Genomic DNA, 15071 nt, shown 5'->3' with positions numbered 1-15071 from the left:
CCACCCATAAGGTGGGTGGAAATCCTCAACTGCCTGCCCCTCTCAGACACCTGTGAGCCCCAACACTGCTTAACTCCAGCATAGGGGCAATGCCTGGTGAGTAGTAGTCTGTAATAAATTCGTAGTAAACAGACAGAGGTTACTAAGTATTCTTTTATTGTGATAGACCCGCTTCCAAGTTTGTGGTCTCTTCCCCAAGCTCAGTTGGAGCTCAGTTGGCTACTCGTTTCTCTGGCCAGAGAACCCCAATAAGGAAATGGCTTGGGTGGCTAGGGCTGCTCTGCTCAGAGGAATGGAAGACTGGGCTGTGGCTTTAGGAGCAGAAGGTGGGGAGGGGCTGAGGGGACTGCAGCATACCCTGTGAGCCCAGGGGAGGCGCTGGCTCCTGGAGAACAGGCTGCTGGAGGCTGAAGATAAAACATGGCTGCAGAGTGGTGTCCCCAGTTCCTGGCTGGATCTGCTGGCTCTCAAGATGGCAGAGCAGAGGCTGAGACTGAGATAGCTGCCCCAGCCCCAGGCTGGTTTTCCAGGGACAGGTCCTCTTCCACTATCTGTGCTGCCCTCTGGAGGAGGCGAAGGCCATACAGAGCGGAGCCAGTAGCATCCCAGGTCCAGCCTCCAGCCCTCAACGGCAGTTTCCCGACCCCAGGGAAGAGACTTTAGAAATTAGGGTCTGCCCTCTCATTTAACAAGGTAGGAAGTTGGGCTTTGAGCTGTTAGGAGATCTTCTCACAGTCACAAGGGGGAAGAGCTGTTCCTGGGACCTAGGGCTGCCAGTTTCCAGCTCAGGACTCCTGTCCCAACATACTACTTCCAGCCCCAGCCCACCTGATTCAAGGGTTCCTCTGTCCAGGTGTCTTCATCATCTGCTACTTCCTGGGCCCCTGCTGTCTCCTTCCTTGGGTGGGGAGCCCAATACACTCCCTTGACTCCTGATGAGGGGGACAACATCGGCTGATGCCCTGGCTGAGGAGCCCTCAGCATTCTTTCTTTCTTTCTTTCTTTCTTTTTTTTCTGAGGAAGATTAGCCCTGAGCTAACATCTGTTGCCAATCCTCCTCTTTTTGCTGAGCAAGATTGGCCCTGGGCTAACATCCGTGCCCATCTTCTCTACTTTATATGGAACGCTGCCACAGCATGGCTTGATAAGTGGTGCGTTGGTGTGCGCCCGGGATCCAAACCTGCGAACCCTGGGCCACCGAAGCGGAACGCGCGCACTTAACCACTATGCCACCGGGCAGGTCCCAGCATTCTTTCCCTTGACCTTCTCTACCAGCCCCCACCCCTCCCCTGAGCTGTGCTCCGCATGCCTTGTTACCTCAGAGGAGGGCAGGGTAATTCAGAGGCAGGCCTTTGGCCCCATCCCATCCCTTCCAAATCCCACCCCTAAAGTTTCACTGCTTTGAGTTGCCATGTGCTTCTTTTCATATGCCAAGTCCTTGTGAAGAGCAAGGGGCTGGATATGCACATGAGGGAGTAGGAGACAGTTGTGCTGAGATCAGGCCAGCTCTGTACCTGGGCATTGTGCCCCCAGGGACCTCCCCCAAACAGCAGGGACCATCCTGTGTCACTGTCAGAAGGTGGCTGAGAAGAGCCTGGGTCCCAGAGTCCTCTCACCTGATGGAAATGAGAGCGTAGGGAGCATGCTTCTTGGTTGAATGGCCTGCTGAGATCTGGCATCAAAAGCAGATGGCTCAATTTGGCTTGGTTCCTTTGGAGAGGGCTGGGTTGCCTGTGCCCTGTGGCCATGGGCCTGTAGAGAGGACACCAGGCTTGGGCCACGGGTGCTGGCTGTTCTTACCTTCTCTCCTCCCAGTCCAGGCTTGAACTGCCTGCCCCTGGGGCCTGTGGGAGCTTGGGAGAGGAGATGCCATCCATCTTCACAGCCTGCATCCTCCCTCCCTGCTCCCTCTTCCCATCAGGCTGCCTTATCCAGGGACAGAGCGGCTGGTGCCTGGCACTCAGGATGCCCACTGAAACCAGGCCGTGTCCTCCTAACCCCCACCCGATGCTCACTGGCTCATCTCTTGGGAGAGCTCAGGCCTGGGATAAGATGGGGAACTGGTAAGCTCCTTTGGACCCTGCTATGCCAGATACGCCAGTTCTCTCTCCCAGCATCCAGCCTGGCAGGAAGGCATTAGGTCCAGTAACTCAGAGTCCTGAAGATATCCATGGGGCCTGAATGAGTTGGCTTTCAGCCCAGGCTCTGGTCTGGCCCCTGCCACTCAATAACTGTGTCACCCTGAACAAATTACTTGACTCCTTTGTACTTCAGTTTCTCCTCTAGAAAATGGGAATAATAATCTCTGTTTCATAAGATTATTGAGAGGATGCAGTGAGATAAGGTCAGAGCCTGAGCTGGAAGAGGAGTCAGCCAGTCATTCCCCTTCCTTCCCACCCGCCACAGCCCCTCACATCACCTACCCTCTGCTTGTGGGGCCTAGACCTCAGGTCTGGGGGATGCCTGCAACGAAAAAAGAAAAGGCTTGTCGTGGGCAGAGGACATGGAGTCAGGGTGGCTTCCTCTGCTCTAACCCGCTACCCCTCCACCTCACACATACATACCAGCAGCCCCTGGGCAGTGAGGGGCTGGGCACCAGCAGCTCCAGATAGGGGAGGGCCTTGAACTCATCCTCTCCGACAGCCACATAGTAATGGCCACTCACCAGAGCCTCCCCTGCTGACACTGGGAGCCCCTCCAGAGTGCAGAGTCTGGGAGAGAGAGGAGAGCGGATAAGAGCCGGTAGACAAGATGCCTCTTCATATCTGGCAGACTGTGAGGGGGTGGGTACAGCTCTTCCAAGGTACCCTTTAGCTGCTGACCTTCTGGACACCAAGCCAGTCACCTAGGCTCCAAGGGCTGGGCTGTAGGGGTCTCTCCCTGTCACATAGAAGGAAGTCCCATTTGGGGAAACATGCTTTCCTTTTGCCTTTTCATCCTCAGGGACAGCCAAAACCAGTAGGAGGCTCCCTTTGGGGACTTTTGGGCCTCCCCAGTCCCCATACTCACTTGCACACAGGCCCACTCTGCAACTTGGCCTTCTCAGTCAGGAGCTTCAACACCGTTTCCCAGTCCTCGCTGGCAGCCTGGGACAGCTTCAGGCTAAATGGGGGACTTAACAGGTCCCCATTCCTGAACACACTGGGACAAAGAGCAGCCTGGTAAGGGGATGGGTCCCCAGGACTCCCTACGTGTGAGAGGAAGAAGGGTGGCACAGGGCCAGAAGATGGTCCAAGAACCAGTGCATTGGTCCATTTTCACCCATCAAGTGTGTTGGACTTGTTATATCCCCACCAGTGACCAGAGACTCCTGGAACAAACCCACCCACATTTTCTTGGCCTCACTGAAACAAAAATCTATGCCCTCCTCCCTGACACCAGCACTCACTGGATATAGCAGGGGGAACCTGTAGGTAGCTGCCGTCCAAGGGCCCCATCACGCGGGCGATGAGTCACAGGAGGACCCTGAAACCCAAGTCAGGCCCCCAAATCAGGGGAGAGTTGAGGCCTTTGGTTAGGGGTGGGTTAGTCCAAGGTAGGTAGGGTGAGGCAGAGGAGCCAGACTGGGGCAGGAGAAGGGACAAGAGGGATAAGACTGGTCACACCTTTCACCAAAGGGTGCTTCTACCTCCCCTAAGTGACATTCTAAGCACCCCCAGTCCCCATGTGTGTTTTATAGCTTCCTCTTTCCCTTGGGCACCACAGCCTGGAGATAAAGCAAAAGGCTGGAAAAGGAGCAAGGGATAGTGTCTTGAAATCCTGCACCCCAGGGAGGATAGCAGCTGGCTCCAGCGTGGGTGTGGAGGATGCCCCATAGAACTGGCAGACCCTGCTGTTCCCAGGGCCCCTGAATTCCGAGACCAAATTGGGGGCAACCCCAGGAGGGGTGGGAAGACAGGGCTGAGGGCCAGCCTCCCCCAGACCCCAGGACTCACTGGTAGTCGGCCGCTCTTCCCGCCTGGATCCTTCCCTCCAGGGGGTAAATAGCTGAAAGGACAGATAGGTCACAGGTCATCTTGGGGAGCCTGGAGCCTCAACAGCCCAGTAGCTGCCAGAGTGTGGGGCTGGAGCCCAGCCCACCAGGTATCCCTTCCAGTGGAATAGTCTCAGTCATCTCAGTCTAGAAACAGATGCTGGCACTTGAACCTGCCTTAGGGCCCTGTCAGGCTGAACATTCAGACTGGAGTCTCAGATACAAACCGTAAGATTAAAGGTCAACAGAAACCAGTTCATTAAGCATCCTGCTGTATCCCAGGAAGTTTCTTATTCATGAGGTAGGTGGTTTTATCTAATTGCGTGTCAGATTGAGAGAAAGTTAAGTGACTCACTTAAAGTAACACAGAAATAAGTGACAGAGCCCGGATTCTAAGTCTGTCTCACTCCCAAACCCTTGCTCCTTATGTTACAGTAAGCAACCTCAGCTGAGAGCAGAGTAGGACCTGGAAGCCAGATCTGAGCTGGAAACTCAGATACTCAAATTCTTCTTCTTCCATCTTGGAAGGCAAGCCCCACCCTGCAAAGGCGGATGACCCCGGCCTAATGAAGAGCATGGACATCTAAACACAGCAGGGAGAAAGTGACGGGTGGATTTCGTGTTTGGTGGTGGTGGTCGTGGTGGTAGGGGATCCAATCAAGAGCCTTTGGAAAAAGGGGCCCAACCTGCGGGACAATGTCCTCCTTCCCAAGGGCTATCCTGCCTGTGAGGGACATAAACCCCAGGGTCAGACTTCGACTTGAACAGTGGCTCCACTCTGTTACTTGGGTACTCTTAAGTGGTTACTTAACGTCACCATCTTGATTTCCCCTTCTAAAGAATGGGGGTAAAACCACCCTCTCCATAGGGTTTCTGTACCCCATGAGATAACGTATAAAGTGCCCGTGCGAACACATAAGTACCGAACATGTGCTATTACTATTCCCTCCCTCGGCTCTTTGACCAGCCCCAGCCCACTCACTGGAGCTTGCGGAATCGTTCGAAGCCAGCAGCCACATACTGCCCTCCGTTCTGCAGGTCTGCCAGGTCAGTGACAGGGTGGCCATGACAAGGTGTGTAGAGGGCACGCACAGCCAGTGGGGCCTGCACAGCTGATGTCACCTCACAGAGGAAGGTCTCCAGGGTGGGGAAGCGGCGTTGAGTCACCAGCAGCCGGCGGCCTGGGGAGAAGGGGTCCCCATTTCGGTACACCACTACTCTCTTGGCCGCTGGACTGCCAGACGCCATAGTGTGTCCTCAGCTAGAGACGCAGAACTGTTGCTAAGCAACTAAGGCAGGGCTGGGAGCAGTGCCAGTCAGAAGTGGAGTCCTGCCTTCTCACCTAGAAGGCAGGGAGAGCCTCTGGCAGGAGCATCTATCTGTATTCAGGGTCTCATCCCATCTGCTCCTGGTGGGGCCTCATGAGAGCAGGGTGGTTATGGTCACTATACACGAAGGAAGACCCTGGGGCTCAGTGAGAGAGGAAGTGACAGAGATCACACTGAAACACAGATGTTCCAATACTGGGCGGAGGGAGGGATTCTCAGAACCTTCCTGCCACTCTGCAGTCCAAGGGCTGGGCTCAAAGGAGGATCAACTTAGGGGGCTGTTCTCCAAGGATGGCTAGTCTGCTCCCGGGCTGTGACTCCCAGCCAGCTCTGGGGAAGATGTCCAGGCGAGTAGGAAGCTAACAGGAAGGCCCAGAGTCGGTCCTGACTAGAGGCAGAAGATGAAAGCAACCAGGCTCAGAATCCAACAAAAACCTTTATTCTCCATCAGGCCCCCCACTTTACTTACCCCAGGTAACTCCCTGTCCCAAAATTTGGATTGATCCACAGGCAGAGGATGAGCGTCCTTCTCCCTCCACTCCCTATACTGGTACCAGCTCTTGGCTCAGCTTGTCTTGGCCCCATTAGCTACCAGTGGCCAGGGACAGGGGCAGGAGGTAGAGCTGGTACCAGGGAGCTAGGACGAGGTCCCGTCTCCCTCCTTGCTCTTTCATGGTACCCCTTTCGGAACCTGGTCCACCCCTGGCTCCCCAGGGTCTAGCCTGCTGGTCCTGTTTTCCACGGTCTGCCCCTCCAGTGGTCCTCTCCTGTTTGGTTTGACCCTCTGGAAGACAGTTTCTCAGGTGGCCTTGATCTCCATGGTACAGTCCTCTGGTTTTTCCATCTTTCATAGCTAAGCTCATTGGAGGTTCTATCTCTGGAGCTTTTGTCACTGGGTGTCTGGCCCTTAGGTGGTTTAGTCCTCCAGAGATCCAGGCCACCATGCTCTGGTCCTGTCAAGGTCCTATCCCAGATGACATGGTCCTCCGAGAGACCCAACTCTCGTGGTCTAGCTCTTTGGAAATCAGGCTTTTTGTGGTCTGGCCTTCTGGGAGACTTGTCTTCGATGTTTGGGTCCTCATGGAGTGCAGGCAGCTGTGTCCTGGCCTTTCCAGAACAGTGGCCGCTAGGTTTGAGGCCTTTAGGGGTTTGGTCCTCCAGGAGTTTTGTCAGCTGCATGCAGGCCCCTCCAAAGGTCTGCTCCCCACAGTCTGGCTCTTTGCTGCGCCTGTTCTCTATTGCCTGGTTATCTGATGGTGTGGGCAGCTGTGGTCCAGCCCTCCTGTAGCATTGGTCCCTGTACTTGGCCCCAGTAGTGGTTTTGAGTGTAGTGGCCAGTCTTTCTGGGGATTTGTGGGGTTGTGATTTGACCTTCCTGCAGGAGTCATCCACATGGTCTGGCTCTCTAGTGGTCCTGTCTCTGTAGGACTGGTCTTCCAGTGGTGGGCTTGGTTGTGACCTGGCCCTCTCACAGGCCTGTCCCCTGTGGTCTGGGCACATGCTGGGCTCGTCTCCGGTCTGGCCCGCCTCTGGGGATCTCAGTGTTTGTTTGAGAATTAGGTACTGTTGGGGAAGAGAGCAGACACTGTACCAGGCAGGCCTGCTTGGGCATGGCAGGAGGCCTGTCCCTAACCCCCAGCCTTGGCCCTAAATGTGCAGAAAAGGTTTCAAGTTAGTGCCTACCTCCTTACGGCTATTGATGGCCTGTTGTAGCCACAGCAGTTCCATGGCCAAGTGGCTGCGCTGGTACTGGAGCTCCTGGAACTCCATCTGGCTGTGGGGCAGTCCTGGACCTGCAGCTTCCGTGAAGGAGGGAGGAAAGAAGGGAGAAAGCCTTGAGGGGTAGGCACTGGCCTAGCATAAGACCCTGGCATCCTCCCCCTGCCCACCCGTGTGTTGCCCTGAACCAGGCAGACGGAAGAAGGAAAGGGATGCAGCTTATCTAGCACAAGCCTTTCACTTTTCAGATGGGAAAGCTGAGGTCCAGAGAGGGTCAGGGGCTTCCCTGATCTAGGCAGAGCAGTACCTGTGTTCTCCATCCTTGATATATCTCTGGTCTCCTCTTGGCTGGGTTTTGCGGTTTTCTTGCTTTGCTCATCCTGGAGCCAGGGGCTGTCATCTCTGCAGGGAAGACTTCTTGAGTTTGCTGGGCTCTCTCCTGACTTCTTCAGCATCATCCCCTCCCAGATGGCCTCTCTCTCAGGCTCTTTACATGGGAAGCGGCTCCACTGTTCCTGCTCTGGATTTTGTATCCTCTCTCCAGCTTTCCAGATCCGATGGGATTTTGCTTTCTGAGAAATCAGTCAGAGAAGTATGAGAGCCCCAGGGTTAAACCCTCCAAGTATTTGAGCGCCATGATTTAGCAGACAAACTGATGAGACTTAAGGATTGGGGTGTGAGGTGAGTCTGCTGCTTATTCCCTCGAGAAAAACTTGTCAGCATCCCCTGCCCAGGACCCTCCTTCCCCTCCGTTCTCCCCTTGGGTTGTATACTACCTCTGGGAGAAATTGGGGCCTGGGAATCCAGCCCTCAGTCCACTGAAGCGTGCCCAGATCACCCTCGATCTCTCGTACAATAGCCTCATACTCAGCTCTCAGACTCTGGAAGTGGCGTCGGACCAAGAAGCCCCGGACGCAGGCCTGTTGTGGAGAAAGAGGGGAAAGAAAACCCTTATCGCTGCAAAAGTGGGGGCATCTTGGGGGATTCTCGTGGAGAGGTCATCCCGGTGACTGCAAGAGGGGACCGGCCGCGGGGAAAGGATAGGTGACGGTGTGGATGGGGGCTCAAGGAGGTATGCTGGACTGCATCCTTCTCTTCGCTATAAGGCCCTTCCCGTCCTTCCCTGATCCCGCGGGAGTGTGCGCGGGGCGCGTGGGGAAGTCCGTGGGCGCCAGCATTCTTCTGGGCGGTGGGGGTGGGTCGGTATCTCCAGGGGTGGGCACACGGGCAGGTGACTAAACGTGACAGCCTCATCTCGCTACAAGGACCCAGTCTCAGATCTCATGGGGTGAATCCTGTGCAGCCCCCGCCCTGGCCACACCTGCATCGCCGACACCTTCCGAAGAAACCGCTCCCGCTCCATCCGGGCACCAACTGCCGGGCGCCCGCGCAGTGCGTCACTCGTCGGCGCCGCTCCGGGCTGGCGCAGGCCCCGCCCCCCGTCTCCACGGCAACCGTTCCCTCGCACCCCGGCAGGCCGCGGCCTGGCCCGGCTCCACTCCCAGAGCCCCACGGCGGACCGGCCCCACCCTGAGCTCGCTCTCCCGAACAAAAGTGCGGCGCGAGGGCGTCTCCACGGAGGCCGGGGCCTGGGCGCCCCTGCCGAGAAAAGGCGCAACGCGGCGAAGGAAGACACGGAGCCGCTTTCTTTCTGTTTTCGTTTTTTTTTTATCGTTTTTTTCTTTGTTTTTATTTTCATTGTTTTGAGCCGCTTTCTTTCTTTCCGATTTAATTCCATCCAGTGCCCCCCTCCCCATAGCACCTGGGGGGCCGCGGAATACCCAGTCGAGTCTGTAAAAAGTCACAGTTTGGAGGGAATAAAAGGGGGCAATCTGGGCCTGGATCCGACATCTACACAGCTGACTGCTCCTCAGGCTCGGTGTTCTCCGCCAGATGCAACTTCTGTCTGTGCCAGTCAAGGATTGTCATGCTTTGGACTCCTGTTTCCAGCCCTGTCTTCCCATCCTGCACAGGCTATTTCCCCAACTGCACAAAGGGGTGGGGTGAGGGTCTCTGGGGCGGTCCGTGGTCTGAGGTTGCAGTCCTCACCTCCCTTTCTTGCTAGGTGTCTTACCCGCAACCCCTCTTCTGATCTAGATCATGCAGGTGCGAGCACCCGCACTATTTCTGACTAGGACTAGATGAGGAGATAGTGTAAATCAGTAGAAACAATTCAATGCTGAAAGCAGGAAGACAGCAGACAAGCTTTGCCATGGATTGGTGTCAGCTAAAGCACTTGCAAAGATTTTGATAAGTAGATAAAATATATACCCTGCAACCACCTGTCTCCTAATATTTGGGAAATTCTTTCTGCACTCCTCTACCTGGGTGAGGGCAGTCGGCGGCTAATTCTGACTCAGTAGGACTGGAAGAGGTGGGGATGTTGGTTATATGTGAATACTCCTGGAGGGTGGTGGGGAGAAGGAAACTGATCTTGTCTTTGGAGGGTGGCGCGTGCGCGCGCAGGCGCGCACACACACGCACACAGTCAGGTCCCCTGAAAAGGATACATAGAATTGCTAAGATCTTCCAGCTGTCAACAGAAAGAGAAAGGGAGGTTTCTGTCAGTAGGGACACCAGGCCATACCCCAGATGCCCTGGGGGCCATCTTCGGTGGTGGTGAGGGAGTTGAGGGGCCTAGAGCTCTTGGCTCCATGCACCTCAGCTTTTCACCCAGGGCCAGGAATGGTCTTAGGAGCATGTCCCTCCCCCGCCTCCGAGGGCCCCCAGGAACCGAAGCACCCAGCCTTGCGACCCACATTGCTAAGCAGCTGGTCCAGGTTGCGGTCAGCCATCGTCTTCTTCTGCTCCTCAGGCAGCCCCTCAGTGACCCCATCGTCTTCATCGTCCTCCTCCTCCTCCTGCTCCCCACACACGTCCAGGCTGAAGTGCAGCCGGGCCAGCTTCTCCTGCATCTCCCGCACGTGCTCCAACTGCTCGAAGGAGCATTCCTTCCCTGGACAGCATGTGTCTGAGCCCTGGGGGGCAAGCTTGGGACCCTGGCCCCAGCCCCGCCCAGAGACCCCCAGCCCCACCCACACACCCTCTAAGCCCAGCCCCCAGGACTCACCGAAGGCCTGCAGCCGGCCGGAGTGGAAATCATTGAGCAGGTTCAGCAGTCCCCCCTCCATCTCATAGACGTCGGTCACCTCGGTCAGGAAAGAGTGCTGCAGGGGGGTGCCTGCAGAGCCGCCCCCACCTCCGGCCAGCACTGGGCGGCATTTCTCCTTGCCTACCCTGGATGGGGTGCGCATGACCATGGTCACAGGGTGGGGGCAGCCAGTTACCCCCAGGTCTTTTGTGCCATCTATTTATGGCCTAATTCATCTTCCTATCCACTCACCAAGATAAATGGATGTTTGTTTTCCTGGCTCTACCCTGGGGCCAGGATTTTTACCGGGATTGGTAAAGGAAGGGAAATAGGTGAAGATAAAAAGTCAAAAGAAGTCTTTTTCTGCCAAAAACACTCACAGCCAGAGCCATGCCTGGAAGGGGGCTCCTGGGTTCCTGTCTGAGCCCCTCATTCATTCTTCCAATCACCCTGGGTGAATCACTTGTCTTCCCTGGTCCTCAGAATTAATTTGGGGACAGTTACTCCCTTATTGCCACAAGAGCCATCTTACCCCTCCCCCAAATATCTTTCTGCCCCTTTTCTATTTAAAAACAGTTTTGACTTTTCCATTGCCCTCAGGATGACACTGAACGTCCTTCCCAGCCTGGCCCCTTGGCTTCTCCAATTGCACTTCCCGTTCCTGCCCCAGCCCTGAGCTTCAGCTGCAGCCACTGTGGCCATCCCCAAACACGCCTCTCAGGCAAAGCCACAGGGAAACATCGTAATTGGAGAGACAGCACATCTTGTTTAGTGGGAAACAAACACGGACACATTATAGGGTAGGATGCAAATTCCCAATCATTATAGAAAATTAAGCAGAGAATTCAAATTGTACGCCTGAGCATCCCCTCACCATTTCCTGCCCTGTGACACTCCAGGGCCACCAAACCACTGGTGGTTCTTAGAATCTTCCAGGCAATATTTTTCTTCAATGTTTATGCCGGGCAATCCCCTCAGCTCAGAACATTCTTCTCTCCAGTGTGCCAACAGCCTTCTCTGACTCACTCCCTGGCAGCGTTGCTCACTCCCTGCTTTGAGGTTCATCATCATGCGGTGTGATCCCAGTGATCCACCTGGCCTTTTCCCCCCACACTTGAGGGTAGGGACAGGGTCTGAGGCATCTCTGGGTCTCAGGGGCCAGCTGGGGCAGCCCCAGGGAAGGCATCGATTATTGTTTACTAACTCAAGGCTAAAAGCCCCCCTTGCCCTCCTCCCCACAGAGCCCAGCCCAGAGTTGGGGTCCCTCCCTTCTTGCCCTGTTTCCTTCTGTACCCACCTCTTGAACTTGGCCCGCTGCTTGGGGGACGGCAGATGAGGGAGTCCCAGGGCCAAAGAGCCACTGTGGCTGGTGGGCACAGGGACCCTGCGTAGTGTGCCCGGGGCCTGGGCTGGCTGGGTCAGGCAGGGCTTGGGACTCCTTTTCTTCTTCTTGTCCTCCATTGGGTGCTGGCTGAGCCTCAGGCCCTGGAAGGGGGGCGGCCCCATTGAGATAGTGAGGGGCAAGTCATCCCTTCACCCAGTAACCCCTGAGAGTTGCAAAGGAAGGGCCCTGGGACCTTCCAACTGTCTCCTCACAACTGTCAAGGCCTCTGTCCCCTCATCTGTGCAGTATGGGCAAGGCCAGATGCCAGCACCCACTGCTGGGGTCATGGATGTGCATTTGAAGGACCTTGCATGGCCCATTCCAGGTCCCCTTCCGCCCTCTGGCCTTAGCCTGAGAACCTAGGCCCTGCCTGGAAAGGGCAAGACCAGACACTTCTCCTGCTGCTGCTGGGGTTTCCTGTCCCAGTGGCTGAGGGGGCGGAGCTGGCAGAGGAAATGCAGGGGGAGACAGGGTGGATTTGAGCTGGCAGGAACCCAGCTGAGGATTAGGGGTGTCTTAACTAGGTCTCGTTCTATTTATCAACTGCCTAGGCAGATGCTGACCAACTCTGTCAGCACGGGAGGTGATCAAGGTGTGAGTGGGGTGCCTGGGAAGACCCCAGTGTCAAGCAGTAATCCCCAGAGAGTGGGTAACAGCGGCAGAAGCCATGGCACGCAGCGGGGCGGGGCTCCGTGTGGAGTGTCCCCACTCAAGACACTGGCATCCCTGCTCTTCCGCTCTTCCACCCCACCCCCGACTGCAAAGACCAGGCGACTCCCAGAAGCTCCCTGGGACATGCTTCTAGCCCCATCACCCTCCCCAGTCAGAAAGTCCCTGCTTGGCTTCTGCTCAGCCAGCGTGGGGTGGGTGGTCGGGCAGCTGGCTGCCTTGGCCTCCAACAATGGCTGCGCCTGTGGCTGGCACTGCTCAGCCTCTCGTTCAGCCCCGGCCCCTAAGCCTCAGGTCTGCTGAGGTCCTCCCTCATGGAGGTCTGGGGGCCCTTTACGGGGTTTTCCCAAGCTGCTCATTCCAGGCTGCTGCCACCAAGCCTGACTCCGCCCTTTGGGACGGTGGTGGTGCTGGGGGCACAAGCATTTAAACTGGCACATGGCTGGCTGGCACCGAGGGGGTGTGGTGGATCTGCCTCGCCCTGCGGCAGCTTGGCCCAATTACAGACTTGATAGAAGAATTGGAGCAGGAGCTCCTAGTCTCCAGGAACGGCTAGGACAACCGGGATCTCTTTCCCATGCTCAGTCTCCAAAGCTGTGTGCCCAAAGAATTGCTCAGCTCTGGAGTAGGATCGGAAATGGACCGTCAAACCCGCGTCATCCTGCCCCCACCCCCACCCCCAGAGAGGGCAACTGACCTGGAGGTTTGGGGTCTGGAGAGATGCTTCTGTGCGGCTTCCCTCCACCCTCAGCACTCTCCTAGGGAACAGAATGGGCGGAGGCTGAGCGGGCAGGAGGCAATTTGCATTTAAAGAGAAAGTGACCTTCTGTAGAGCTTGGGATGGAGTAAGATGGGAACAGCATCCCCACGTTTATTAAGCTGTTCCTCTCACTCGGCTTTACCTTCCAACCTGAACTAAGGTGACCACGTTGGTTGTGTGATGGCAATCTAAACCCTTCTCTTTCCCATCCATCCATTTCGCTTCTCCCACGTAGGAGAGAAGCTACTGTCCCATACAAAATGGTGATGGCTTTGTCAGAGTGGGACGAAGGGGAGGGGGGAATGGCGGGAAGAGAGAGAGAGAGAATATGAATATATACAAGCATATAAGCACAAGCAGCTGCAGGAAGAAACTGTAAGAAGACAACCGTCTACTGAGTGAGTCCAGGTCCCCTGTTAAGCACTTTACATACATTTAATCCTCATAACAACCCTGGGGAAGATACCGTCATCGTCCGTTTTACTGAAAGTCAGCAATAGTCTTTTGAGGGCAATACCCTCCCCCCACAACACACACTCTTCCCTGGTAAGCTGTGGGGGCTGTGCTCTGAACTGATGAAGTGACGGGACCAAGCCTACCCCTTCCCCACCCTGACCTAGGAAACACATGTGAGGAGCATCAGGTCACAAGGAAGCCAGTGCGATTACCTGGTGCTTGACTCCAGCCTCCATGAGGGAAACCTGAGCACCTGATGGAGGCTGACCCAGCACTGCTGGTGCTGCCCAGGAGGCCAGATCAATGGGGCGGCTATTTAAAGACCTGGCAGAGGTGCCCAGCTCAGGTACCCAGGAGAAGCATTTGATGCAACAGGAGACAGGCTTATCCTTGGCCAGGCTGCCTTGCAGCCTCAAATAATTGCCTTGGGGAATGCACAGAGCCACCTCACCTACCTTCCCTTCCCGCTGGGCAGGAGCATCTTCTCTGGGCCTGGGCCTGGGCCTGGGCCTCTGGCTGACTGTTGGAGGGAAGGCACTGTTTTCTCAGGCAGCTGTGCAGGGCTCTTTCCCAGGTATTTCCAACCCCAGACTGCTCCAGAAGAGGAGACATTAATTCAGGACTTTTTCAACAACCAGGGGTCAAGGGAGGGGTCTGCACAGAGAGGACAACTGGGCAGTCCCTGTCCTCCTACCAGAGCTGATAGAGTGGCATCAGGACTCCTCCAGGAAAGTGGCAGTGGGTCCAGGAGCACATTTAGGGTGGTTATTCTCAGAGCTGTTTTGCTCAGGAGCTCCAAGAGTTGGGGCGGCCTCCTCTGACCCCATGCAAAGGACCTTTGACTGGAACCATTGTGGCCAGCACCAAAAACTATCCATCAGGACCCTGACTAGAAGGGGCAGAGGCTCTGTGGGGACTGTCACAGCCAGTGTGGACATATCTGGAGCCTGGAGGGAAGGGCACTTTAGTTGTTTCTGCCATTTGTTGGGCATTCACATAACATCCTTTGTGCCAAACCAACCCAGGCCCCAGAGAGAACAGGGTGCTGGGCAAGCCCATCAGTACCATGTCTCTCATACAGAAGCCTCAACTTTTGCACCTGTGCTTGGGGTGGCTGAGCAGGAGTTAAGAAACCAGCCCATTCTTAAGAACTGCATGCAGAATGTGGTCTTGCCAGAGGGCACAAAATCAAAAGAACCTGAGGTCCCTGTGTATTCCCTTGGGTGGGCTAGTGCCAAAGGATGCTGCCAATGGCAGCCAGCCCCAGACAGCAGTGACAAGTGTCCACCCATCTTGACTTGGGCCTCAATTGGCCTATGCCTGGCTCTCTGCTCTCCTTGCCTTTTGCCTTCTTCGTGGACCCTAGCAATTTCCTATTTAAACACCTTCAGTGGTGCCCCTCCCCCACCACCTAGCCCAAATTCAAGTTGGCGCACAGGCTCTTGGTGGTTTGGCCCCTGCCTCACTGCCTCCTCCCAGCTCCACGTGCACCTGCATTGCTAGATGAACCATGTCGTTACTAAATGAAGTTGTCAAACTTCCACTTGCCCTTTGGCAGGTATCCCTTTGCTGAAGGGGACAGGGCCTCCTCTATGCTTCCATAGCACCACTGACCTTTCTATATGTAAAAATACCTCTTCTCTCACTAGCCTGCGAGCCCTAAGGGGGCAGGGGCAACTTCTGATTCAAAG

At 55.7% G+C, this 15071-nt stretch overlaps 3 protein-coding genes across 4 annotated transcripts; all 3 read right to left on the bottom strand.

Moving 5' to 3' along the window:
- Positions 1–99: 99 nt before the first annotated feature.
- DCDC2B (doublecortin domain containing 2B) lies at positions 100–5639 on the bottom strand. Its single transcript, XM_058553546.1, has 9 exons — positions 4956–5639; positions 3936–3987; positions 3389–3465; positions 3010–3141; positions 2565–2711; positions 2424–2463; positions 1617–1752; positions 829–932; positions 100–563 (listed from the first exon to the last, which is right to left on the bottom strand). Exons 1-9 carry the CDS (start codon positions 5219–5221, stop codon positions 468–470), a joined length of 1050 nt encoding a protein of 349 aa, XP_058409529.1. The 5' UTR covers positions 5222–5639; the 3' UTR covers positions 100–467.
- A 79-nt stretch (positions 5640–5718) lies between these two features.
- IQCC (IQ motif containing C) lies at positions 5719–8395 on the bottom strand. Of its 2 annotated transcripts, none has more exons than XM_058553538.1 (5): positions 8342–8395; positions 7797–7940; positions 7328–7592; positions 6985–7100; positions 5719–6864 (listed from the first exon to the last, which is right to left on the bottom strand). In XM_058553538.1, the coding sequence occupies exons 1-5, from the start codon at positions 8381–8383 to the stop codon at positions 6019–6021; spliced, it is 1413 nt and encodes a 470-aa protein (XP_058409521.1). In that variant the 5' UTR covers positions 8384–8395; the 3' UTR covers positions 5719–6018. The 2 variants fall into 2 exon arrangements, with proteins under 2 accessions (XP_058409521.1, XP_058409522.1); XM_058553539.1 differs by having other exon boundaries at positions 6985–7094.
- A 245-nt stretch (positions 8396–8640) lies between these two features.
- On the bottom strand, positions 8641–12118 carry CCDC28B (coiled-coil domain containing 28B). Its single transcript, XM_058553534.1, has 5 exons — positions 11409–12118; positions 10091–10257; positions 9780–9976; positions 9531–9553; positions 8641–8926 (listed from the first exon to the last, which is right to left on the bottom strand). Exons 1-5 carry the CDS (start codon positions 11615–11617, stop codon positions 8872–8874), a joined length of 651 nt encoding a protein of 216 aa, XP_058409517.1. The 5' UTR covers positions 11618–12118; the 3' UTR covers positions 8641–8871.
- Between the last annotated feature and the right edge of the window lie 2953 nt (positions 12119–15071).

The sequence above is a fragment of the Diceros bicornis genome, chromosome 13 (assembly GCF_020826845.1).
Source record: "Diceros bicornis minor isolate mBicDic1 chromosome 13, mDicBic1.mat.cur, whole genome shotgun sequence".
In the NCBI taxonomy this organism is placed as follows: Eukaryota; Metazoa; Chordata; class Mammalia; order Perissodactyla; family Rhinocerotidae; genus Diceros; species Diceros bicornis.
The sequence above is the reverse complement of the archived record's forward strand: the minus strand, read 5'-3'. Positions and strand labels throughout refer to the sequence as shown.

Excerpts from the sequence above, each read along its gene's own strand:
- DCDC2B (XM_058553546.1), bottom strand. The coding sequence starts at position 5,221 with ATGGCGTCTGGCAGTCCAGCGGCCAAGAGAGTAGTGGTGTACCGAAAT. Across the intron at positions 3,988-4,955 it reads GAACGATTCCGCAAGCTCCA|CTATTTACCCCCTGGAGGGA; the intron begins GTGAGTGGGCTG and ends CTGTCCTTTCAG. Across the intron at positions 3,466-3,935 it reads GGAAGAGCGGCCGACTACCA|GGTCCTCCTGTGACTCATCG; the intron begins GTGAGTCCTGGG and ends CTTGGGTTTCAG.
- IQCC (XM_058553538.1), bottom strand. The coding sequence starts at position 8,383 with ATGGAGCGGGAGCGGTTTCTTCGGAAGGTGTCGGCGATGCAG. Across the intron at positions 7,593-7,796 it reads GGCCCCAATTTCTCCCAGAG|AAAGCAAAATCCCATCGGAT; the intron begins GTAGTATACAAC and ends CTGATTTCTCAG. Across the intron at positions 6,865-6,984 it reads CCATCAATAGCCGTAAGGAG|TACCTAATTCTCAAACAAAC; the intron begins GTAGGCACTAAC and ends CTTCCCCAACAG.
- CCDC28B (XM_058553534.1), bottom strand. The coding sequence starts at position 11,617 with ATGGGGCCGCCCCCCTTCCAGGGCCTGAGGCTCAGCCAGCACCCAATG. Across the intron at positions 9,977-10,090 it reads CGGCCGGCTGCAGGCCTTCG|GGAAGGAATGCTCCTTCGAG; the intron begins GTGAGTCCTGGG and ends CATGCTGTCCAG. Across the intron at positions 8,927-9,530 it reads GAAGATCTTAGCAATTCTAT|ACAGAAGTTGCATCTGGCGG; the intron begins GTATCCTTTTCA and ends TGACTGGCACAG.